The sequence below is a fragment of the Carassius auratus genome, chromosome 15 (genome assembly GCF_003368295.1).
Source record: "Carassius auratus strain Wakin chromosome 15, ASM336829v1, whole genome shotgun sequence".
NCBI classification, from domain to species: domain Eukaryota; kingdom Metazoa; phylum Chordata; class Actinopteri; order Cypriniformes; family Cyprinidae; genus Carassius; species Carassius auratus.
In genome coordinates this window covers 22,004,933-22,031,693 of record NC_039257.1, presented here as the reverse complement: position 1 = coordinate 22,031,693, position 26,761 = coordinate 22,004,933, and the positions used below count along the sequence as shown (strand labels likewise).

General features: G+C 39.1%; 1 protein-coding gene across 1 annotated transcript; it reads left to right on the top strand.

The window, feature by feature from the left end:
- The first annotated feature begins 1,483 nt into the window (after positions 1–1,483).
- LOC113115378 (olfactory receptor 52K1-like) lies at positions 1,484–2,428 on the top strand. The gene has a single exon (XM_026282905.1). The coding sequence runs from the start codon at positions 1,484–1,486 to the stop codon at positions 2,426–2,428; it is 945 nt and encodes a 314-aa protein (XP_026138690.1).
- The last annotated feature ends 24,333 nt before the right edge of the window (positions 2,429–26,761 follow it).

Here is a 26,761-nt window from a genome sequence, read left to right as displayed (position 1 = left end):
AATAATTTGCAATCAAGTCAACGATATCACTGTAAATGAAGTGACCCCAACTAAGCAAGCCAGAGGCGACAGCAGCAAGGAACCAAAACTCCATCGGTGACAGAATGGAGAAAAATCCTTGGGAGAAATCAGGCTCAGTTGGGGGGCCAGTTCATCTCTGACCAGACGAAACCAGCAGTTCAATTCCTTCAATCAATTAATTATCTCATTAACTTTAACTCTGCTTGAGTGGTAAATTAAATTAATTGAGTGTGGTCTCACATGTACTCCCAGCAGAGTTAATTTCACTCTGATATTTTTGCTGTGTAGTTTACTTCACCACAAAATATTTTTTATCAGTGTACATTACATTTAAGTTGTGTTTTATCTGTAATGGTAAGCACCATGGATATAAGTCTTATCATAACAAGTCTTTAAGTGGGCTTTTACAATGGGCTCATTTGCTGCGGTCCAAGCCCGAGCGCTATTGTTCCCGGTGACGCCTGCAGCGTTGGTCTTGATAGTTGTATCAAACCCAGGAGCATTTGCAGTCAACCTACATCATCGCAAATGCACACAAAATACGCCTGGATAAAACAATGCGACTGAGCATAGTAGTAATTTGTATTTGTTATTTTGATGCTAATAGGCACACCATAATAATTAATTGTAATTATTAAATTTTGATTAATTTATTTTTGACTTTTAGGAGTGTGTGTAATCAATCTCGGCTCTCTCATGAGTTGAGGAAACAACGATGTTGACAATGTTACACATGCGTGGGATACTTTCTGAACAAGTGCATACCTGAGTCCGTGTTACTTGCACATTCATATGAACCGCACCACAGTTTGGGAGCAACCGAAGTCAAACCACCTTCTCCAGGTAGTCTTGGGTTCTGTACCCCAGGGTCCGATGACAGCATTCACATTAGCGATTTTTCATGCGAACTGTACCACGTTCCGCACTAAACTGCCAGTGTGAAAGCCCCCTAATGTTCTCTTCTGTCTGCCCTTATATTTGCTCAATTTGTGTGCTATATTGTAAAAGGCTTTGGCAAGAAAGCTAATAATATAGAAGTAAATTAAATAATTTTGTTGAATAAATATGCCAAATATGACATATTCATGTAGTTTGGGACCTAAGATTTTGGAAGAAATATTAAGAGAAGAGTAACCATTAGAGAGCTTGTTAAACCTGTGTGTGTGTTATCAGGGCAATTAACATGGGATCAGTGTCTATATATAGAAAATGAGATCAAACTTTTGCGAAACACTACGGGTAGCATTCAGATGGAGAACATGGTAAGATTTCAGATTTTCTGTAACTGAAAAAAAGTTATGGTACTGTTAGAGGAATTCATGTGTGCTTTGTTGTTGGTGTTTTTTCTTCCTCTTCTACAGATTTCATATATACTGTGACAAATCAAATGTATACAACTTTATGGTTTTCCAATAACTTTTCTATTTTAATGAAATCCTTGAAATAATTACATAAATTCAAGATGCAGCCACCATTGAAGAATGATTCCAGGGTCTTAGTATTTACACTCTCTGGTCTTAATGAAACAGTGGAAAACAGATATGTCTTGTTGTCTTTAACCGCACTGTATTATCCTCTGATTGTCTTGTGTAATGTAACTGTAATTTTCACTATAATCTGCCGTAAGAAGCTTCATGAGCCTATGTATGTGTTCATTTGTAGTCTCTGCGTAAATGGACTTTATGGAACTTCTGGATTCTACCCTAAATTCATGTATGATTTGGTAGCCCATGATCATGTGATTTCTTATGCTGGATGTTTGGCTCAGATATTTGTCATTTATTCATCTCTTCTATGTGACTTTTCAACATTAACAGTGATGGCTTATGACAGGTATGTGGCAATATGTAGGCCACTGGAGTATCATTCAGTAATGACTAGTAATAGAGTACTTGAATGTATTCTTTTCTGCTGGCTTTCTCCATTTTTTTGCATGTCTCTTCTTATTACCTTAACATCAAGACTAACCTTATGTGGCTCTAGTATTGAAAAGCTATATTGTGAAAATTGGTCAGTTGTTAAACTTTCCTGTTTTTCTACAACAGTAAACAATGTGATTGGGTTTGTAATAATTATTATATATTTTGGACATGCATTATTAGTATTTTGCTCATACATTTACGTAATTAGAAAGTGCAGGAAGTCAATAGAGGGCAGAAACAAATTCATACAAACATGTGTACCACATCTGCTTGCACTGATCAATGTGACAACTGCATTTTTGTTTGATGTAATGTTCACTCGTTATGGTCCAAGGAATGTGCCTCAAAGTCTGCGTAATTTCATGGCTCTTGAATTCATTCTAATACCACCCATTTTAAATCCACTTATTTATGGACTAAATCTGACAACAGTACGGCAACAAGTTATGAGACTGATTTTCAAGAAAAAAAATGGGAATATCTGAGGGAATATTTTGTCAAGTCTAAAGATCCTGTGTGTGTGTGTCTGTATGTGTGTGTGTGTGTGTATATATATATATATTTAAGGGAGAAAATTTTTGAGACATTTAGAATATTTATTCCATGGAAATTGCTCTTTTGTTAATAAGAATATAAGACAACAAGAGGTTGTGTATAGTATGATTATGTATGAAATGAAGTAAAGGAGCTTAGCAACATAAATAATAAACTCTAGTTTTAATAACACAGGGTTGTGTAGAAGGACATGACTGTTCAGAATGTTTTTTAGGAACTTTGCTTGCATTAAGGTGTGCTCAGTCTTTTTGGTTCAAGTAAAATAAAATAGCTTTGATATTATTAATATTTTAATAAAATGCTATTCAAAAAGTTGTGTGTATGTGTGTTAAGGTAAGGTAAGGTAAGGTAAGGTAAACTTTTATTGTCCCCAGTAGGGAAATTTGTCTTGGGCCATCACCCATGCTGCAACCATACAGTACACACATTAGACAAATACAATTCTCAAAATACTCAGAATATTAATACATAAAATGACAGCTCCATACTTCCTCTATTTAACAACTTCACAGACACTGGGATCCTTGAACCTCCTGCCAGAAGGCAACAACTCATACTCGGTATTCAAAACATGGGAAAAATCACAGACAATCCTCTCAGCGTGTCTTACAGTGGCATCTTCTTACATAGTTTGCAGTGGTGTCCATTCATTCACTTCTATAATTTTCCAAGCAGTATGTATCATTCGTATCAGCTTTGATCTCGATTGCACAGATAGGTTCCCAAACCATACTGTGATACAGTATCTGATTAAATTCTCAATTACTGCCTGGTAAAAAATTACCATAATGTTTTTATCAGCCCTATGAACTCTCAGACGATGTAAAAAATGCAATCTTTGTTGTATCTAACTAAAGATATTATCCACAAGTATATGCCATGTTAGTGAATCATCAAAACAGACACCAAGATATTTATATGATGAAACCTGTGCTACATTTTGTTTGTGGATGCTCAGTGGCCTGTGATCACCCACTCCTCTAGGATCAAACACCATTTCCTTGGTCTTTCCTACATTTAGAGATAGGTGGTTGTTATCACACCAGTTTTCAAATCTTCTAATCTCTGAAAAATATTCGGACAGGTCTCCATCCTTTTTTAATAATCCTAAAATTGCAGTATTATCTGATAATTTAATTATATAATTATTGGGGTAGCACAGTGTTGATGGCAATGTGTATTGATATACATACACATTGCAGCATCAAACTTGTACACATACATTTGCAGTACATAAAAATAAAATACTTCAGGCAGATTCAAATGGTCTGGAGTCTGGATCCCGACTCCGGAGGCAAAACAGAGGCACAATTTTACCAAAGTGAGCATGTCAAAGCAACAGAGCAGTTCATCCCACAAACGATAAGGGCAGTTTAAATGTAATGATCGGTTAGCTTTATATCTTTTAATATTTTAAACATGTTCATTCAAGCCCTTCCCCATCTTGCTAAAATGCTATCATGAGCTGCAGATGACACTCATAATAATATTAATATCATATCATTATTAATATCATCTTAATATTCATATATAATTGTGGTAAACAGAAAAATTATCAGATGCCACTGCTCTTTGGCTCTAAGGACACAGTCAGTTTTTTATTTATTTTTATTTTATTTTACAAAGTACTATGGGTGCACAGATGGAAATTTGTATATATAAAACATATATAAGGTCAAATTTGACTTTAACATTGGACAGGGTCTTAAAAATTATTTCATAATTTATTATTAATCGTCATTTTAATTTTCATATTTTAATTGTAATAACACACTTTGAACCTTATTAAAGGAACAGATGAACAGAGATGTCACTTTTCATGTTCAACATCACACCCCCCAATTCCAGCAGAGGACACTAAAATGTATTAATTTATTCATTAAAATGGTGTTTAAAAAAAGACCAAACTCAGTAAACAAATTATTTATGAAGCATTAAATTCACAGACAAGCATATATGAGCCCAGAATACGAACGCAATGTGTTTAATTATGCGTTAAGCATTTTCCTCCCATAAGCTGCTTGTCTGTAAATAGAATGCTTTACTAAAATGTTTACTGAGTTTGGTCTTTTTAAAACATGTTTTAATGCATTACACCACGTTAAGCATTTTCCTTTTAGGCCAATGGTTTTCTATGGGAGAAAAAAGCCTAACATGTAATTAAACCCATTGCATTCTTATTCTGAACTCATCCCACATAGCAAAATTGTGGGAATAGCAATATCTGAGCCACAAAATCTATGTATATTAAATATGAAGTAATTTCAGCCTTAATAAGCATGTTAACAAGCAGAATCACTTAAGGAAAGAAGAGAACAGAAAAAGAGAAGAGCAGAAACACCAAAACTACAACTGACTTCAGCCACAATCTTAGATGAAATCAAACTCTCAAGAGTTTGGACACACGTGATCACGTGGACGTTACGCTAATTACATGCAAGAACTGGAGAATGGGGGATAGGTCCTGCCCAAGACAATATCTGATTGACTGTCGCACTAGGAAGGACGGGTTAGATGGACACGCTTATAATCCAATGACAAGCAGCTATCCTTGCTTTTTGCCTTGCTTTTTGCCCTGCTTTTGCAGTGACTTTGCTCTTGCTTATGTTTTGTGCTGACCTGTCCATTGTCCAGCGTATATCCTTATGTACTTTTCAAACCACCAAGAGCTCTCTCAAAACTCATCAACTCTTCTGTAAGATCCTATGTTGAACTTCGTCAAAGAAAACCCTCTTCGCTCCAGAAGTCGCTCCAGAAGTTTCGCGAACAAAGCGCAACCAGGCAAAGCCAACCAACCACTCACCATCGAGTGCCGTCCCTCAGAACGTGGTTTAAACTAATTTGTATGCACTAATCAAATCATTTATGATTGTATCTAATTTATTGGGCTGGAAAGATAGATTAGAGACACGGGAAAACAAGTATTTTATTGTTGATGTGTAACGTTAAGAGCGCATAACAGGGCATTGTGTGAATGAATGGAAATCTAAACTCACATTTAATTTGCATAAGTGTTTTGTTGTTATTGTTGAAACTGCAGTAAACAAATTTAAGATTGCCTGTTGAGACGAAAGAAAGTCGCCTTACAGCACACCAGGAGAGAAGTGAGCATGTTCTTCACTTTCTTCCTAAAAGGCCTAGTTATAGCTAGGTTGATTAATTATTGTGTGTTCCAATGTTAAATCAACTAAGCTCTCTCCCTAGGTAGACATTAGAGTAGCTAACTAATGTACCTGTTTGTATCGACTCACTTGGTGAAGTTAAGATACTGTTACTCGTGAAACACTACATGTTTCCGAGTCTGATTTGAATGGGAGTATTTTGTTAATCTTGATCAAGTAAATTGATGCAGTAAATCCTGTATGCTGTGTTGCGTGTCCACAGAATCTGACACAAAGAATTCTGATAACATTATTGTTTTAACCGCAGTGCATCTGCAGTGCACAAAATATTTTGCCTCATTCACAAAGAGCTGAGATTTATTGATCGCTATATCGTAAAGAATAAGCGCCCATTCTTTGTGTAAATGTAGTTTCATAACAAGGTTCGGGAGGAGCATGTCAGATACTTAGCCTAATTAGCAAAGGTGGAACCACTTAAGATAATCAACCTTAGAGTATAAATACAGCTGAATTAGCCTACCTGTCTCCATTGACGGTTTATCAGCATCACATGTTCACTCTGTCTGTCATCTTATCACAGACCCAATTTTCCTTCCAACAAGGGGATCCATACCGAGGATTTTTCAGATCTGCTACTTTTGCTGATACCCATGATCATTAAACACGGCCGTTGAGCACCATCAAACGTCATCGCGACAGCTGCTCTTCTCGCCAAGCCACACATCGTGGCCAATAGACCGTGCAAAGCCAGAGCTTGCCTCGCTTGACACAACGATTGATCTGATCAAGACCGGGCTCTCCTCGAGCGCTGGAATTGCAGCAGCAGCATCAACCAGCCTGGGCCGCACCTCAGTTCTTACTGCAGCAAGCCTCTCTCACTTCCCGCCGCGGCTCAGCATTTGACCGTGCCTTTTCCAGCCGAGGCGCAGTTTGAGGCCGGCGACACACTGGATGCGTGGTGCAAGCGTCTCAGCTGCGTGGCGTGTCCGTCTTTAATTCGGCTCCCATGTTAACAGGTTAGAGCTTGCAGACTGGCTGCGCGAGACAACACGTGGGAAAACGCATGCATGCTAGAAATAGAACCGAAGCCTATATTCCAAGCGACAAGAGAGCGTGTTGGAAGCGTTTCCAGGCAAAATAGAATAGTAAAATATGTTTATATGCCATTGTGTACACCAATAAATATTATTTCATGACATTTTGATGTTTGAAATAGAGGTCTTCACAGTGCACCCGAGACCCGTCGACCCTGGACCGGACCCGGGACCCGTACGGGTTCAGGTCTATATTTTAAATCATCAGCCGGGTCCGGGTCGGGTCCGAATCTATTACCTCGGGTCCCGGGTCTGTTTAACATTGTGTGTAATACCCGTGCGATCGGAGTCATCGGACTCGGAGAACATCCGGCCGTGATCAAAGACTGCTTGTGTTTTTTGTAACTGAGTGAGCCAAAAAAAGTGATCTCTCTCTCTCTCTCTCTCGCTCGCAGACTCAGAGTTAATACAAGTGCACGCACGGTATTAATGCTTGCAGACTTGACACACTCATGTTTAATATATTTCAAATCAGCAACACAATCTGAGGTGAACTGTCACATAAATGTTTTCTATGACGCTCAAATTGCATTAAAGCATTTTAGGTTGATACAGCTAGCACGCATGTGCAGTCTCGAGTGCATTTCATGTTTCTAAGGCAAGCAGTGAGGGACACTTCGACCGCCAAACCGCGTTTTACATTTTCTCCCATTTTTATAATATTATAAATGAACCGTTTAATCTTAAAGTTTTAGTGGTTCAGATTCAGACTCGATGCAGAGCAGAGAGCACAGAGATCAGATAATAGCAAATAAATAACATCAGCGGCCATGGCATTGCATGAGTGATTGTTATTATAGTTCAAAAGGGCAAACAGTCTAAGTTATTATGCGAATTAACTCGAGTCAGAATGTACATGTGCACAGTAGCATTTGTCATCCTTCACTGTGACATCAAGTGGACTTTTGAAGCTGAAATAATGAGTGGATTCAGCTTAGACTTGGAATAACGAGAGGAATAACATGAATAACTTTCTTGTCGGAGGATTGTAATGCATCACAGGCAGTCAGGTACAAGGAAGAGAGACTACGGCTCTTTAAATTAGGTAAGACAAAAAGCTGTATTCTTCGCAACATGTTTATTGACTTGTAATAGAAATTTAAGGTGGAATATGTGAACGTCGGGTCCAGTCGGGTCTGTGTCTTCCCGGCGGGTTCGGGTCCAGATTTCAAATAACATACGGGTCCGGGTAGGCATTTCTCGGATCTACACGGGTCCGGGTCCAGCTTTTGAAATAATAGACGGGTCCAGGTCGGTTCGGTGTAGTACATTACGGGTCTCTGTCGGGTTCGGGCACAAATTTTTGGGCCCGTGAAGACCTCTAGTTTGAAAGTCTATAGGTTGACATAAATTAAGATATAAATGTAATAAAAAAAAAAAATAATTATTATTGATTTCCAAATATTGCACCTGTCAATCATAGTCTATTTGGCCGCCAATACTGTTGACGGTGTCCTTTATCAGTAGGTGTAGGTGTGTGCCTCGGATGCGTTCAAATATTTGAACTTCTGCGACTAGACCATATGCAAACACCCTACCGGATGTGATGTATTCTAATCAAATCTATTGGTGCGAGATCAGAATTACCAATATTTTGTTCACTTTAACATTATTCTTCAATCACAAGCTATGTAAAATGGTGGTTTATAATAATTATGGGAGTAATAATTATTGAACCATTATTTATGTTGATTAGCCCCATAAAACCTACTGTTTTTATTTTGGGGGTCATCTGATTTCTGACAATGTATTCATACATTACATTAAAATTATTAATTTTACCATGGTGAACATTTTACCATGGTGAACATGCCAAGGTAACAGTTGCTGCACGACTGCCGTTAGAGGGAGAAATGCGACAATTGTGCTGTGGAAAGGTGGCTTAAAGTTTGTTAAATGAGGTTATGACATAGTTCCGTCGGATGATGATGCCATTTTTTACCATGAAGCCAAGGCATATTTTCCAGAGTCTTCATCCACACTTAAATGTCCAAAGATATTATCTGCCTTACCATACATGTTTAAACCTCACTGAGATTATACAGACATAAGTTTCATGCAATTATTCCGGCAGAACCAATTTATTTAGGGACATATTTCACCATTTACTGGCATGAGAATTTATCTAATACACCACTACCATCGTTTTGCCGCAGGACAGCAAGTGTGAGTAAAATTCTGTTGTCTTTCTAGGACTGTAATATGAAAATCATGCAAGTAAATATCTTTAAAAACTGCTTGGAAGTGAATAACACATAACTGCAATTAATGTTATTGCCATAATAATGTCTATTGTTAAGTTTAACAAGACTAAATGATATTCATAGTTTTCAGGAGCCTCTGTTTCCACAGTCTATACTACAATGTGAAACCAGTGTTCCATATTGATCCATTTTGGAGGCTGTTTAAAAAGGCCGGAAGGCCAAAACAAGAGGAATGATACTTTTCCAACAGGAACGTACTAATGTGGACAAGGCTTAAGGAATTGTCAAATTAGGCAACCAATTGCTAAGCTGGCAACACAGTAGGCTACGCATTAATTTTTTAGGTTGCCCCATCAAATGTTACTAAACTGTCTACTCTTCCCACAGCCAATGACAAGGAAGTCATGGCATAGTGTTAGAGAGCTTGACCCCTAACCCTAGGGTTGTGGGTTCGAATCTCGGGCCGGCAAGTCCTGCTCCCCGGGCGCCACGGCGTGGATGGTTGCCTACTGCTCTGGATGTGTGTTGATGTAGTAGATACTAGCCTATCTAGACAAAAAAAAAAGATCAAGAAATTTAAGAGAAATGAAAACGACTATAAAAATGACAGTGTGTACAAGTGGATTAGACCTAATCGCAGATAGACAAAGATAGACAAAGACAGAGATCTGCAAATCGATCATTTAACAAAGAATGAGTCTATAATAATAAAACCTGCTGATAAAGGAGGAGCAGTTGTAATAATGGACAGAGATAAATATGTTGAAGGAGCCTTACGACAACTTAACAATCAAGACCACTATCAACGGCTGCGGTCCAATCCGATGGACAAGATAAGAGATGTTCTGTTGCTTACGGCGAGGGATACTGGGTGGATTTCAAAACAGGAGCATGATTTCCTCCTATGTCAACATCCTAGAATACTCACCTTCTATATGCTCCCAAAGATCCACAAGTCTCTCGAATCTCCTCCTGGCAGGCCCATCATATCGTCCAATGGTTCTCTCACAGAGCCAGCTTTGCAATTTATAGACTTTCACATTAAGCCATTGGTTCAACAACTTCCTTCCTATATACAGGATACTACTCATGTGTTGAAGGTCTTAAGCGATATGAGAATTCCAGACAACTGTTTCTTAGTCACATTGGATGTGGAATCTCTTTATACAAACATTGCTCATAATGATGGACTAAAAGCTTTACAACATTTCCTGACGAATAGATCTATAGAGTCTTTGCCTCCCTCCGAGTTTATCATTCAGCTCACCAAATGGACACTTAAAAATAATGTTTTCCTTTACCAAGGCCTATTGTATGTTCAGGTTCGGGGCACTGCGATGGGTGCATGTTTAGCCCCCAACTATGCTAACCTTTTTTTTTAGGTTTATGGGAGAAGCATTGTGTCTATTTAAACCGATACAGTGACAAGATAAAATGGTGAGGGAGTTAACCTTGATGATATTCTTCTGATTTGGGGTGGTTCTTATGATGAACTGTTAAAATTGTATGATCACTTGAACAATAATGATAGGAATATAAAATTGTGCCTGGAACATTCCAAAACGGCTATTAACTTTTTAGATCTAACCATTTCTATTGGCAAAGATGGGAAATTCCATACTACTGTATATCGTAAAACAAAAGATAGGAACACTATGTTGAAAGCAGATAGTTTCCATCCAAATTGGCTAAAAAATAATATACCTTTTGGCCAGTTGCAACGTCTTAGACGGATTTGTAATACCAATAATTTATATGAAGTGCAAGCTAAAATCCTGTCCAATCGATTTTTAGAAAGGGGCTATCACACAGGAATTGTACAAAATGCTTAGAAGAAAGCCCAGTGTGTTTCTAGACCAGAGCTATTCCAGAAGAAGACAAAACGATCCTGTTCTCAGAATCAGGCCTATTTTGTGACAGAATATAGCTCTTTAGCCAATCCCATAAAAATTATTATACACTCAAATTGGAATCTAATTAAGAGTGATCCTGTTCTTAGAGAAGTGTTTTCTGCATCTCCAAAAATTAGTTTCAAGAGGGCTCCAACTCTACGAGATAGGCTAGTATCTAGTCATCTTCCTGCTAAAAAAAAGACCACTTGGCTCAACAGACAATTAAAAGGTACTTATAAATGTGGGTCTTGTAACCATTGTTCTAACATTAAAGAATGCAAAGAATTCTGTAATTTCAAGACAGACTAGAAGTATAACGTAAAGACATTCATTAATTGCAACACCACTTTTTTGGTATACAGGTTATCATGCAAATGTGGATGCTTTTATGTAGGCCGGACCAAGAGACATCTCAAATACAGAGTATCGGAGTATAAAAATGCCATTAGAAAAGCTAATTTGGATTACCCTATGGCAAAACATTTTCAAAATGTCCACAATAGTAATCCAGAAGGCCTAATGGTTGAGGGTTTAGAAACGATCAAAAAGAGCATTCGGGGCGGTGACCGATTAAAATTACTTCTACAGAGAGAAACATTCTATATATATGTGAGTTACAGACCACAGTATACCCTGGTTTGAATGAAGAAATAGATTTCAGTCCCTTTTTGTGATATGCCTTTTGTTGGTATGAAACCTCCTAGTGGACCTTCTCTGTATGTGCATGCAATTTGTCATTCAGGTGTTTCTAATCAGCATCTATAAAAGAGTAAATTGTTTGATTGTAATACATACCCTGAAGAAGGCTGTTGGTGCCGCTACGCGTGGGTTGTTTTTTCCCGTCTTTTAAATTTTCTAAAATGAAATAGCCAGTTCAATAAAGGCTTTTTATAATTTTCTAAAGAAGAGTGCCTTGTATTTCCTTCTACTACATTCCCATCTTACGTCTTACTCTTTTTCACCTCCCTCTCCCCATTAAAGGAATATTGACTCAGAAGTATTTAATTTTTGACAAATCTACAATTAACTAGAGTTAAATCTAATCGTAATCACCAATACCCTAAGCATTACATTGGCAGTAGCTTTTCAATTGTGTAATAGGAAATCTTGACCTTCAAAGTTAAGTAAACCAGATACCAATTAGATCAGCCATTCTAATTTTCTTCACTTTTGTATTATTTTATTTTTCTCATTTATTTTTATTCCTTAATTTTCCTTTATTTATTACTCTGTTTCAAATTTCATTTGTTTTCTCTCTCATTCTATACCGTCATGGGCAGTTCCTTTGCATGTTAATTACATTAACGCTTGGCTTACACTCTCAGTTTCATTTCTTTTAAATAAATAACTTCATCATTCAATTGTTTTAAATAAAGAGACAAGAATAATTAAAAATTTGTTTATTTACTTTTAATTTTACATTAATTTTCTTTTTCTTTTATTTGTAATTAATTTTTTTTTCAAAATCTCCTGCTGCCAGTATTGTTTTCCCTTCTGCTCAATTGTCCCTTCTCCTATCTTCAGTGGGAACAATAATGTATGTATATATTTATTGCCACACGCATCTGGACACCACTGGGAGAAATCATGGGACCAGTCATGGCTGCACGAAAACCACTGGGATAATTCACGGAACCAGACACGGTCGTATGGAAACCCAAGAGGAAAAGGTTCATGGGTGGCCAACTGGACATCTAAAGGAAAGCGACACATGCCCCCAGGAACATCTAGCCCAAGGTGTCGACGACAAAATCCACCGAGGCATCAATCAGACCAACTCCACACTGACTCCACACAAGAACAACAGACTGCACCTGGTATCAGTCCACAAGAAAGGGAGGCAAGATGTACACAGGGTGTACAAGGCTCATTGGTCCGACGGTCAGATGAAAAGGGGCCACCTGCTCCAACCGCAGTCCCGTGTGGGAATAGGCTTGAACGTTGAGTGCACACTTTTGAAGTCTGAGGGTTTCACTGGTTCTTTTGGTTCTTTCTTGAATTTATTCTAAGAGCTGAGTGGACATCATGGTGACTTCGGCTCCCATGTCTACTAGGGCCTCTAGTTTGACATGGTGTTCTAGCGTGATTGAGAGATAGAACTTTCCTGCCACACCTTTCTCGATGAGGTCTCCCAGAAGTTGAGGAACTGGTGTTTGGATTGAGACATGCAGAGTGTTGTGGTTTGTTTTCTGTTGCTATAAGTGGTGACAGACAACCAAGATGGTACTTTCTGGTACTTGAGTAGTTCCATCCTCCTCTGGTTGTTGGAGGTTTCCGTGGTATGAGTTGACATGTGTCGGATCAGGTTCTGAATCTGTTGCCAGGCATTCAGGTTCAGTGTCTTGTTTCCCTGACAATGGTCTTATGGCAGCATTACTTGTTGTGTTTTGAGGGTGGTGAGTGTGAAAGTGTTTTTCATATCGATCACAAGTGCAGTATGGAGTACCTCAAGGCTCAGTACTAGGGCCGCTACTCTTCACGCTTTATATGTTACCCTTGGGAGATATCATCAGGAAACATGGTGTTAGCTTTCACTGTTATGCTGATGATACGCAGCTCTATATTTCCTTGCAGCCCGGTGAAACACACCAATTTGAAAAACTAATGGAATGCATAGTCGATATAAAAAATTGGATGACGAGTAATTTCTTACTGCTAAATTCAGAAAAAACAGAGGTGTTAATCATAGGGCCTAAAAACTCTGCTTGTAATAACCTAGAACACTGTCTAAGACTTGATGGTTGCTCTGTCAATTCTTCGTCATCAGTTAGGAACCTAGGTGTGCTACTTGATCGCAATCTTTCCTTAGAAAGCCACGTTTCTAGCATTTGTAAAACTGCATTTTTCCATCTCAAAAATATATCTAAATTACGGCCTATGCTCTCAATGTCAAATGCAGAAATGTTAATCCATGCATTTATGACTTCAAGGTTAGACTATTGTAATGCTTTATTGGGTGGTTGTTCTGCACGCTTGGTAAACAAACTACAGCTAGTCCAAAATGCAGCAGCAAGAGTTCTTACTAGAACCAGGAAGTATGACCATATTAGCCCGGTCCTGTCCACACTGCACTGGCTCCCTATCAAACATCGTATAGATTTTAAAATATTGCTTATTACTTATAAAGCCCTGAATGGTTTAGCACCTCAGTATTTGAATGAGCTCCTTTTACATTATACTCCTCTACGTCCGCTACGTTCTCAAAACTCAGGCAATTTGATAATACCTAGAATATCAAAATCAACTGCGGGCGGCAGATCCTTTTCCTATTTGGCGCCTAAACTCTGGAATAACCTACCAAACATTGTTCGGGAGGCAGACACACTCTTGCAGTTTAAATCTAGATTAAAGACCCATCTCTTTAACCTGGCATACACATAACATACTAATATGCTTTTAATATCCAAATCCGTTAAAGGATTTTTTAGGCTGCATTAATTAGGTAAATCGGAACCGGAAACACTTCACATAACACCGTACTTTCTACATCATTAGAAGAATGGCATCTACGCTAATATTTGTCTGTTTCTCTCTTGTTCCGAGGTCACCGTGGCCACGAGATCCAGTCTGTGTCCAGATCAGAGGGTCACTGCAGTCACCCGGATCCAGTACGTATCCAGACCAGATGGTGGATCAGCACCTAGAAAGGACCTCTACTGCCCTGAAAGACAGCGGAGACCAGGACAACTAGAGCCCAGATACAGATCCCCTGTAAAGACCTTGTCTCAGAGGAGCACCAGGAAAGACCACAGGAAACAGATGATTCTTCTGCACAATCTGACTTTGCTGCAGCCTGGAATTGAACTACTGGTTTTCGTCTGGTCAGAGGAGAACTGACCCCCCAACTGCCCTTACGAAAATAAACCATGGTTTTACTACAAATAAAACCAAAAAACCATGGTTACTGTAGTTAAACCATGGTAACCACAAATTAACCATGGTTTTGCTATATTTACCATAGTTTAACCATGGTATTTGTAGTAAATCTGTGGTTTTACAAATGGCAGTCAATACGCCAAAAAACCATGGGTTACTACAGTTTTACTATAATAAAACCATGGTTATTTTTCGTAAGGGTGAGCCTGGTTTCTCCCAAGGTTTTTTTCTCCATTCTGTCACCGATGGAGTTTCGGTTCCTTGCCGCTGTCGCCTCTGGCTTGCTTAGTTGGGGTCACTTCATCTACAGCGATATCATTGACTTGATTGCAAATAAAAACAGACACTATTTTCAACTGAACAGAGATGGCATCACTGAATTCAATGATGAACTGCCTTTAACTATCATTTTGCATTATTGAGACACTGTTTTCCAAATGAATGTTGTTCAGTGCTTTGACGCAATGTATTTTGTTTAAAGCACTATATAAATAAAGGTGATTGATTGATTGATTGATTGATTGAAAGAGGTGGTTATTGCTCTGGCTGATGTGTACCAGGTGGTCGTTGTTCCCTTGCGTCACCTCTAGTCATGCTGAATCTGACTTGTCTTTCTTTTCCCATTTCCTGTCCTCTTCATTGCCAAGTCAAGTCAAGTCAAGTCACCTTTATTTATATACCGCTTTAAACAAAGTACATTGCGTCAAATCAACTGAACAACATTTCATAGGAAAACAGTGTGTCAATAATGCAAAATCGAGCATCGCGTTCAGTCAGTTCAGTCAGGCCACGTTAGTCAAGCTTGCATCAGCTGACAGCTGTTCCTGACGTGTATCAATCCAGTCTTGACACCTATCACTTGCGGTCTATTTAAATTCCCATTCTTCAGTGTCTCTTCCATCGCATTGCTGCTTGCAAATTAACTGATCGCATCGCTGCTTGCAAATCAAACAGTTGCAGTTTGTTTCAGAACATCTGAAATCCACGTCTAAGATAAGTGAATGCTCTTTTATTCCATATCGCTGTGCATGTTGCCTGGTGGTTAACATAATTTTGCATCGGTTGCAGGAACGAATATTAAGCATATTAGCAGCAGCATTTATACATCTGTGTTCATACACCTGGAGTAATACGCAGCTAGAGCATGTAATCGCTCTAAGGACACGCCGATAAGGCCATGAGAACAGGGTAAAATGAGACCAGCATTCTCGTGTAAGCGTTTCAACAGGGGTTCGCTGTATTAGCGGCGAAATCTAAATGTCACTGGGGTTTATTTCTAAGGTTCAGCTGTGTGAGTGTTTCAGATGCACGCAGCTTCAAAAGCACACATTTATCTCTCCATGGCTTCTATACATAGGCTAATAAGTACGTGATTTCAATAGCCACGTTTACATGTATTTAATTTTGACATTCAGATTTAAAGATTTGGTGGACTGTTTACATAAGACGTTATCTAATCCGATAAGGTGTTTACATGTGCTCATGCTTTCGATTTTGGGACATACCAAGTGGCCTACGATGATATGCAAATTACCAGAGAAGAAGAAGAGAAGAATAAATGCCAACGGTTGCATTAATATTTTTAATAACTGCTGGCACTTGCTTGGAATTGGAAGTACGTCTTCTATCGTACCACACCAGTGGTGTAGTCGGGGCCATACGCAAATATATTTTGTTATATATATAAATATTGTGACGAGCACTCCCAGAGGAATCAGCGTCGCCCTGGAAACCAAAGCAAAACACCTGCACGTCCTCGTCACCGGCTGATCAGTCACAGCTGCTCCCCATCAGCCAGCACACTCAAAAGGAGCACATGCTGCACTCAGAAGAGGGTCTCGAACCGAATGCAACGCTGGTCTAATCCCTCTCTCATTTCTTCGCAGAAAGCAGCGAGTGACTGACAGCCTGCACACTTTGGAGCACGTCAGGACACCCACTTTCACCTTGATTGGCACCGAAGAGCACGGAGAGTACACGGGAAGCACCAGCCACCAGAAAGCGGATTAGCACACTACACTTTTCAATAAATCCACCCTCCGGGGCTTTTGATTTCACGTACCCCTTGTTGAGTGATTCTTCACCCCGTGACAATATATATATATATATATATATATATATATATATATATATATATATATATATATACAGTATTGTTCAAAATAATAGCAGTACAATGTGACTAACCAGAATAATCAAGGTTTTTCGTATATTTTTTTTATTGCTACGTGGCAAACAAGTTACCAGTAGGTTCAGTAGATTCTCAGAAAACAAATGAGACCCAGCATTCATGATATGCACGCTCTTAAGGCTGTGCAATTGGGCAATTAGTTGAATTAGTTGAAAGGGGTGTGTTCAAAAAAATAGCAGTGTGGCATTCAATCACTGAGGTCATCAATTTTGTGAAGAAACAGGTGTAAATCAGGTGGCCCCTATTTAAGGATGAAGCTAACACTTGTTGAACATGCATTTGAAAGCTGAGGAAAATGGGTCGTTCAAGACATTTCAAGTGTACTTTGATTAACAAGTTGATTAGAGAGGGGAAAACCTATAAAGAGGTGCAAAAAATGATAGGCTGTTCAGCTAAAATGATCTCCAATGCCTTAAAATGGAGAGCAAAACCAGAGAGACGTGGAAGAAAACGGAAGACAACCATCAAAATGGATAGAAGAATAACCAGAATGGCAAAGGCTCAGCCAATGATCACCTCCAGGATGATCAAAGACAGTCTGGAGTTACCTGTAAGTACTGTGACAGTTAGAAGACACTGTGTGAAGCTAATCTATTTTCAAGAATCCCCCGCAAAGTCCCTCTGTTAAAAAAAAGGCATATGCAGAAGAGGTTACAATTTGCCAAAGAACACATCAACTGGCCTAAAGAGAAATGGAGGAACATTTTGTGGACTGATGAGAGTAAAATTGTTCTTTTTGGGTCCAAGGGCCACAGGCAGTTTGTGAGACGACCCCCAAACTCTGAATTCAAGCCACAGTACACAGTGAAGACAGTGAAGCATGGAGGTGCAAGCATCATGATATGGGCATGTTTCTCCTACTATGGTGTTGGGCCTATTTATCGCATACCAGGGATCATGGATCAGTTTGCATATGTTAAAATACTTGAAGAGGACATGCCCTTGAAATGGTTGTTTCAACAAGACAATGACCCAAAACACACTAGTAAACGGGCAAAGTCTTGGTTCCAAACCAACAAAATTAATGTTATGGAGTGGCCAGCCCAATCTCCAGACCTTAATCCAATTGAGAACTTGTGGGGTGATATCAAAAATGCTGTTTCTGAAGCAAAACCAAGAAATGTGAATGAATTGTGGAATGTTGTTAAAGAATCATGGAGTGGAATAACAGCTGAGAGGTGCCACAAGTTGGTTGACTCCATGCCACACAGATGTCAAGCAGTTTTAAAAAACTGTGGTCATACAACTAAATATTAGTTTAGTGATTCACAGGATTGCAAAATCCCAGAAAAAAATTTTTTTTGTACAAAATAGTTTTGAGTTTGTACAGTCAAAGGTAGACACTGCTATTTTTTTGAACACACCCCTTTCAACTAATTGCCCAATTGCACAGCCTTAAGAGCGTGCATATCATGAATGCTGGGTCTTGTTTGTTTTCTGACAATCTACTGAACCTACTGGTAACTTGTTTGCCACGTAGCAATAAAAAATATACTAAAAACCTTGATTATTCTGGTTAGTCACATTGTACTGCTATTATTTTGAACAATACTGTATATATATATATATGTTTTGTTTTTACTATTGACTATCATGAATCGTTTCCTTTAAATAGTGTACCAAACAGTTGTGAAACTAGTGATTCTTTGTTGTAATCGGTGCATTATCAGTTCTGTCATTTCACATTTCCCCGCCCATCATCTACTGAGTGCGCGTGTCCGCTGCAGCGAGAGAACTCAGCTCATATGCCATCCGGAGTACCAGGACATTTCTGGACCGGTTGAGTAGAGAGCTTATCACCGAAGCGAGGAAAACCTCCCCCACAGTAGGCAATGTTTCTAAATTACACCAAACTGCCAAAAAAGTGTGAAGTGGTGCACTGCATACACACTGCATCCGCCAGCTGCATGCAAGAGCAGAGTCTCCCGCACAGCGCTGCATTTGCACAACAATGTAAAGTGATAAACCACTTTATTCAGATATGACACAGAATTATTGATACTGTTGTGTCGTGTGACGCATGAGAACATTTAGGTTCTGTAGTGATGCTGGCTAAAAAACATCCACAATGTTAACTACATGAAGAGGTAAACTGGAAAATGGCAACATAGGCATGTCAATTCAGCAAGGGGAACTAGCCGCAGCCTAAGACCTTCTTTAATGCAGCTATAAAATTAATTGTATTCTGATATTTAAAAAAAACATATATATATATATATATATATATATATATATATATATATATATATATATATAAATAATAATAATAATTAAAAATAATAAAAGAAACATCCTTGTTGCACATCCTCAGTTGCTTAACTTGGGGTGACACTTCCCCCTTTGAGATTTTTTACAGCATGGTAGATACATAAAATTGGATTATATACAACTGCCAACTTATTAGACTGCTGCTGCAAGGGGTGTATGCTTCCCCCTTTACAATCACAGATGCTTTAAGCATTGAAAGAACATGCTTGTTGCACCTCTTCTATTGCTTAACTTTGGGTGATGCTAATATACGCTAATATACAAACTGCCGTCGTATTATGCTGCTGCTGCTGCTAGGGGTGTATGCTTCCCCGCTTTACAATCACAGTTGCTTTAAGTATTTTAAAAACATGCTTGTTGCACATCCTCTATTGCTTAACCTTGGGTGACACTTAAAATTGGATAATATACAAACTGCCGTCGTATTCTGCTGCTGCTAGCGTTGTATGCTTCCCCCTTAATGTGATTTTTTTTTTTGTTAGACACTTAAATTGAATGATATACAAACTGCTCTCGCATTAGGCTGCTGCTAGGGGTGTATACTTCCCGGGAACACAAGATAAGTTAAAATTGATAGCCTGAATAAGTAAGTCGCTTTGGATAAAAGCGTCTGCTAAATGCATAAAATTAATTTTTAAAATTTAATCCTTCCTCCATACAGTTCATTCAAATATTTTGCATAAGCAGCTAAGATACATGCTTGTTGTATGCTTTCTTTCCGAGTCGGGAGTGGCTTCCCCCATTCAATTAAATTCAATTAAATTCAATTCAAGTTTATTTGTAAAGCGCTTTTTACAATACAAATCGTTACAAAGCAACTTTACAGAAAATTATGTTTCTACAATATTTAGTAGTAGCTAGTAGTTTGTGCACGTTTGACAGGATTTAAAAAAAAATATTAATAATAATACAAGACGTAGTCAGCTAGATGATGAACTATCAATATTAGTAATTAATAGTTATTATATGATGCAGTCACACATTTAGCAATAATTGTTAGTTCTGTTGTTGATTCAAGGTTAGCATCATCTGGGGTCCTCTGAGGGTCAGCATCATCTCTTCTCAGGTGTTCTGGATCCAGACTGGAGCTTGTGTAAATCCTAGTTACCACGGGATGTAAATCCCGTGGCAAAACATAGAAACAAAATAGAGACATCAATAGCATAGCTGCTGATCCAACAAAGTAAAATTAGTTTAACCCAAGCTAATGAATAAAAATGCACATTTGATCAGGTGCAACTACACTCACAATTTAAAAGATACATTATTCAATCATAATTCAATCACCCATAAATATAGTATCAAGCAACATTTCTCATTGCTAGCCATTTCAAATGGCATCAGTTGTGTTGGGGAGTTTTGGCATATGGTTGTTTTGGGGGTTTGTCGTGCTGCTCTCTCCGCTGTGTCCAATCATGGCTGCAAGGATCAGGCGTGTGGAGTGTTGCCCAGAACATAACCATACCGCCAACATACCTGCCTCACCCCAAATTTCCAATGACTACATTATAACTCTCCAAACTTCGGATGCAGCCATCCAAATTTTTGTTAATCACCTATCTGACCCACAATCAAACCCCATAACCACTTCTGATCTTGCTCCTTCCTCCGACCTCCGGCATCTTAATGCACTCCTGCACATACTACATCTAAATCATGGCATACTGGTATATGCCCCTGACGATCTCACTACACCTAAGCTTGTTGTCCCTCAGTGCCAAAGGGGGGTGATGCTCACACACGCCCACGATGCACCTTGTGCTGGACACCACGGCGCCAAAGCCACATATGAAATGCTAAGACAAGTGGCATACTGGCCTGGCATGCAGCAAGATGTAGCAGAGTATGTAAAAGGGTGCCTGGTGTGTTGCCAATTCCAACCTGCGGACCCCGAGCCACAGAACACCACCACAGCGAAAAGGAATGTCCTTCCCATGGTCGGACCTCCAAATCGACTGGGTCGGACCCCTACCAAGGTCAACAAGGGGTAACAAATATTTCCTCACCGTCATCTGTGAATTCACCAAATGGGTAGAGTGCCTTCCCGCTCCCAATGATACAGCTCAAACCACGGCCTGCCTCCTAATGAACCATATCATTTCAAGATTTGGACTGCCGCTGAAAGACAACTCTGACCACGGAACACATTTCACTGCCGAAATCATGCAGGAAGTCTGGAGACTCCTGGGCATACAGGCCAAGTGGTACATCAGTCACCACCCTATTGCCTCTGGGCAAGTGGAGCATTCCAACCGAACCGTGGTCAGCATGCTAAAGAAGTATGTGTCTGCGAACCAAAAGGATTGGGATATCAAGCTCCCTCTAGTGCTAATGCCTATCAGAGCAACTCCTAACAGATCCACTGGGGTGCCACCCTTTGAGCTAATGACAGGATGGCAAATGACACTGCCACTCCACCTGCTCTACCAGCCAGGTGACATGAGCCTTGTTACGGCATATACCACCCACTAGTATCTTGAAGAGTTGCATCGCCATCTATTAGCAGCCTTTGCCTTTACGCAACAACAACTATAGATAATTGCAGAAGGATGCAAAGTCTATTACGACCAGAAGGCCTCTCACCAAGAATTCAACATCGGAGACAGTTTGGTACTACAGTTTTGTGCAGTCACAACAATTGGGTCCTCATCACCTGTCAAAGAAGTTCCTGCCTTGCTGGACAGGGTCCCATGAAATTGTGGACAAGCTCTCACCTGTCGCATACCGAATCAAGATGAGCCAAAAGCGCAATGAGACAGTCCTACATTTGGTCCACCGCAACCAGATAAAAGGGCACTAGGGTTCCAACAGACAAGAAAGGGGAGAAACCAAAACTGACTGACACAGATCAATTTCACCACACACTACACCCATTTTTATGAAACACTCAATTGTCTTCATAAACACCTTACTCAGAGTCGTTCAGATGAAATGCACCCACTCTTTTGAAATTGCCCCACTAACTAAGAAGTATTTAGTATCCCACCGGTGTCATTACTAATGCTCACTTTCTTTATTCCCTTCCTTCTCTTTCACTCTCCACTAATCTTACCTAAACAATCTTGAACATACAGAAACTTGGTATAGGGCCTGACAATAGGATTGACTCACTATGTCCACTGTGCATAAACGTGGATTGCAGAGTCCTGTGAGCTACCCGTCATGGCACTCTCACAACCGATCAAATAACTATAACCATACAGTTGTATGTAGGCTCCCATCATGCATTGCTGCATGAATACATTTATTTCAATAAAAACAAATCTATTGATTACAACAGCCTTATGATTCCACAGTGAAATAATCTGCGTTTTCCTATAAATTATTACATAGTAAGAATTAAAGAAATTACAAGGATAATCCAGCTCATAATTTATTAATGCAATGCAATGTATGAAGGAAGCCATAGGTGAGTTTAGATTGGGTACAGCCTGCTTTTTTGATGGTCACCATTGTTGTTATGCTGATTTTTGATGTCTGTGTGTCTACAAAGCTATCACTTTTTGATCAAAATATGCTGAAAATGCCAGCTCTCATGTTGTTCAACTTAGCTATGTTTCTTAAGTCATTATATGATGATTAAGCCAAAACACAACTACCACCATCTAATGATATGTTGTTCTTGAATGATTCATTCATTTTGAATGAATCTTTAAAGGGGGGGGTGTGAAATGCTATTTCATGCATACTGAATTTTTTTACACTGTTAAAGAGTTGGATTCCCATGCTAAACATGGACAAAGTTTCAAAAATTAAGTTATACATTTGTCACAAGTTTCGGAAGGTTTTTTTCGAGTATGGGTCTGTGTGACGTTAGATGGAGCGGAATTTCCTTATATGGGTCCTAAGGGCACTTCTCCCGGAAGAGCGCGCACGCGCCTGTAGAGCAGAGCAGACACATTCACTGACCAAAGCGAGAGAGCGAAATGTCACAAAAGAAGTGTGTTTTTGGTTGCCAGGGCAAGACAACCCTGCACAGATTACCAAAAAAAAAAAAACAGCATTAAGGGACCAGTGGATGGAGTTTATTTTTACAGAGCATCAACAGAGTTGTGCAAGTGTTTTTGTTTGTTCCCTGCATTTCGAAGATGCTTGTTTTACAAAAAAGGCCCAGTTTGATGCCAGATTTGCATATCGTTTATTTCTTATGTTGGCATCAAACTGCACTTCCCACATGTACACCTTTCAAGAAAAAAAAAAAAGACGACATAAAGTGGAACTTAGTCATTTTCCAGAACTGCTAAGCAAGTTTACAGTTTCAATACCACATAGAGACGTCCTGCTGTAGTCGTTGCTGCTGCTGCTCTTGTTCAATTTCAGCCTCGGGATCTGATTCTGGATCATAAATAAACTGCTGAATCTGACTGTTAGCCATGGTTTGATTTGGATGATGTTTTTATCTTCGCGGTAATCTCACAGCTTCCAGACGCTCTCAACGCAAAAGCCTACTCGTGCTCGTGATAATTTAGCTCCGCCCACACGTCACGCCTCCAGCCGCTCGTGTTTTTCTGGGAAAAAACGGTACAGAATATCTTTGTCTTATAAATATAATAAAAATAATGACTTTTTGGAGATATGAAGGATGCAGTACTACTCTATACACAGCAAAAAAATCTGAGTGAAATTAACTTTGCTGGGAGTACATGTGAGACCACACTCAAGAGTGTGAAAGTGTTAAAATAGGAGTGTTAAATTAACACTGAAGCAGAGTTAAAGTTAATTAGATAATTAAGTGATTAATTGAGTGATGATTGACCATTATTGACGAGACCTGATGTTAACATGCAGAATCACAAAGACGAAAATCACTATTTTAATGGTGTCACCATTATAGTGGTCAGTGTTTGCTTTAGTTGGGCTCTTGACCCCTAAAATGTTGAAGTCAGATTTTAATTGTCATTTTTAACTAAGTTATAAAACTGATGGACAAGCAAAGACTCTTGTTATTCCTGAATTATTGAGTTAAAGTTACATTGTTGATTATTGCAGCCCTGTGATTCTTCAACAACGTATTTCCAGCATTTTAAATACAATCTGAGGAATTTTTTTTTAAGTTGTTTGCTCAAAAATCTTTCAAAAGAGTCTTTTAGTTAGACATGCAAACATCAAGAATCAACCTGTGAATCTCAACAATGGTGAAAATCCAAAAAGCATGTTGCAGTGCATTCTGGGTGCCACCTATCAAAATTCATCCATGACTCCCATGATGCATTGTGGCATGAATAAATTATTAGCAGAATAGTTTCAGTAATTTCCTTTATTCTTACTTTTTTATTTTTGTTTTTATGTTACTTTTAGTAGTTTGTTTTCTAATGAGTTGTTCTGTTTTTCTGAATATGCTGTTTGTCATTTACAGTTTTGTGATTCAGGTCAAATGTCCATTTTTAGATTTTTTTTTCTTGTCTGTTTGTTACAATTCAGTTGTAACAGCCAAACCAAATCTCACTTTAAAATTGTAAGGCTCGGGCGCTAGAGAGCAGCACATGGAGTAGGACGCAATTTCACTCAACTCCGTCTCACTTGAAGAAATAAATAATCTAAAACTTTGTTATTCCTCCTAAATTTGATAATTTAGCATAATCAACACGCAGATGATGAACAAATCTAAAAAGACTGTCAAAAAGGCTCCGTCCTCGGCGGCAGACACGGCGGAAGGCAATCCAGCTAGTCCGAAGTTAGCCGATGCAAACACTTGCGGTCAAATTAACTCCATTAATGTGACCACAGACACCGATGTTTCTCAACCTTTGGAGGGCGAGGACGAGCCCTCACCTAGGGCTATTCTTTCGGCCATTAGAAAGTTGGACTGTTCTATGAACACCAGATTTAATGACTTGGAGGCTTCCCTGTCAGGAGTGAAGTCAGCACTAGCAGCCAACACATCCCTTATTGTTGACCTGGAGGAGGCTAGTACTGATTATGAGCACCGCATCTCTCATTTGGAGCAGCTTTGTTCCAATTTATCACAGGAGAATACATATCTGAAATCTAAAGTAACGGATTTAGAGGCCAGATCCCGCAGACAAAATATCAAGATTGCAGGTCTCCCCGAGAACGTCAAGAAGGGCAACCCCACACAGTTTGTATCTGGCTTGTTACCTTCGCTACTGGGCGAGGCTAACTTTCCACGTGGTGTAAAGGTTGACCGAGCTCACCGCATTGGCCCTGTCGTGAGCAACAAGCCGGCTTTCTTTTGACAGGGGTCGTATCAGGATCTTTCCGGACTTTCCAGCAGAGGTGTCCTCCCAACGGAAGCAGTTTGACGGAGCACGGGAGAAACTGAGAGCTAAAGGAATAAAATATGGTCTGCTGTATCCTGCCCGTCTCATCTTCACTCATGAGAAGACGAAGAAAATATTTTCGTCACCGCAGGAGGCCGAATCATACATTGACAGTCTCTCCCAGTGATGGAACGTGAAGTATACTGTGGTAATGCACATCATGGTAAGACACTATTCCAAGCTGTTGGTGGCCTGCGCAATCTTGGACTCGTTGAACGTGACTTTTTATATATTTAGATATTCCTTGATGGATCTGTCGAGCCATCCTTATATTTTGTCACTAAAGACTTAAAAATAATCAGATCAGTAAAGTTTGAAGATTGACCATATGTGTATGCTTTTGTGTTTGCTTATGTGCATACAGAATCTTCATTCATTTATCTATACGCAAAGTTTTTCCCTGACCATTGCGAGTGGAGACGGAGCTGTGTATTGTTTTGAAGAACAGTTAGGTTGCTGGTTGATTTCGATCTCGTTTTCTTTCTTGCTTGCTTTACCTTTTTCCCCTTCTCTTTGTGTTCCGTTCAGCTGTCCCACATTTAAATGGGGTATTTAGATTTTCTCTGGGGTTCGAGAAGTGAGTTTATTGGGTTAAAAGTATGCCAGTTTATTTTTGTTTTGGAAATGTTTATTTTATTTCTTTCCTGTTTTGTACATCTAACAATACCTATGCATATACTTAATTGTCATTTATTTTACCCTATTTTTTATTGCACGCTGCATTTCGATGACCTCCCTTAAGAAGCATTTGAATATTCTGAGCTGGAATGTGCATGGTTTAAATGACACTGTTAAAAGATCTAAAGTCTTCGTGCATTTGAATTGTTTGCACGCAGATATATTGTTTCTACAAGAGACTCATATTAAGCATTCCTGTGCTCACAGACTTAGATGTAGATGGATAGGCCAGATGTACCACTCTACTTTCTCCTAGAAGGCCCGTGGAGTGTCTATATTAATACGCAAGAATATTCCTTTTAACCATTTGTCCACTAAACAGGATATCAATGGTCGTTATCTTATTGTGACTGGCACTATTTTAGAGAAACATGTTACATTTGTGAACTTGTACGCTCCTAATTTCGATGACCCACATTTTTTCCGATCTCTTTTTAATATTATACCTGACGTTGACTCCACTCATCTTATTATTGGAGGGGACTTTAATTGCATCCTGGACCCTTTTATGGATAGGCACTCCCCCAGCCCTCCCAAACCTTCTAACTCAGCTACTGTTCTTAATAATCTCATTCATTCTCTGAATATATTTGATATTTGGAGACTTCATCACCCTACAGACAAAGACTATTCTTTTTTCTCCAATTTCCATAACTC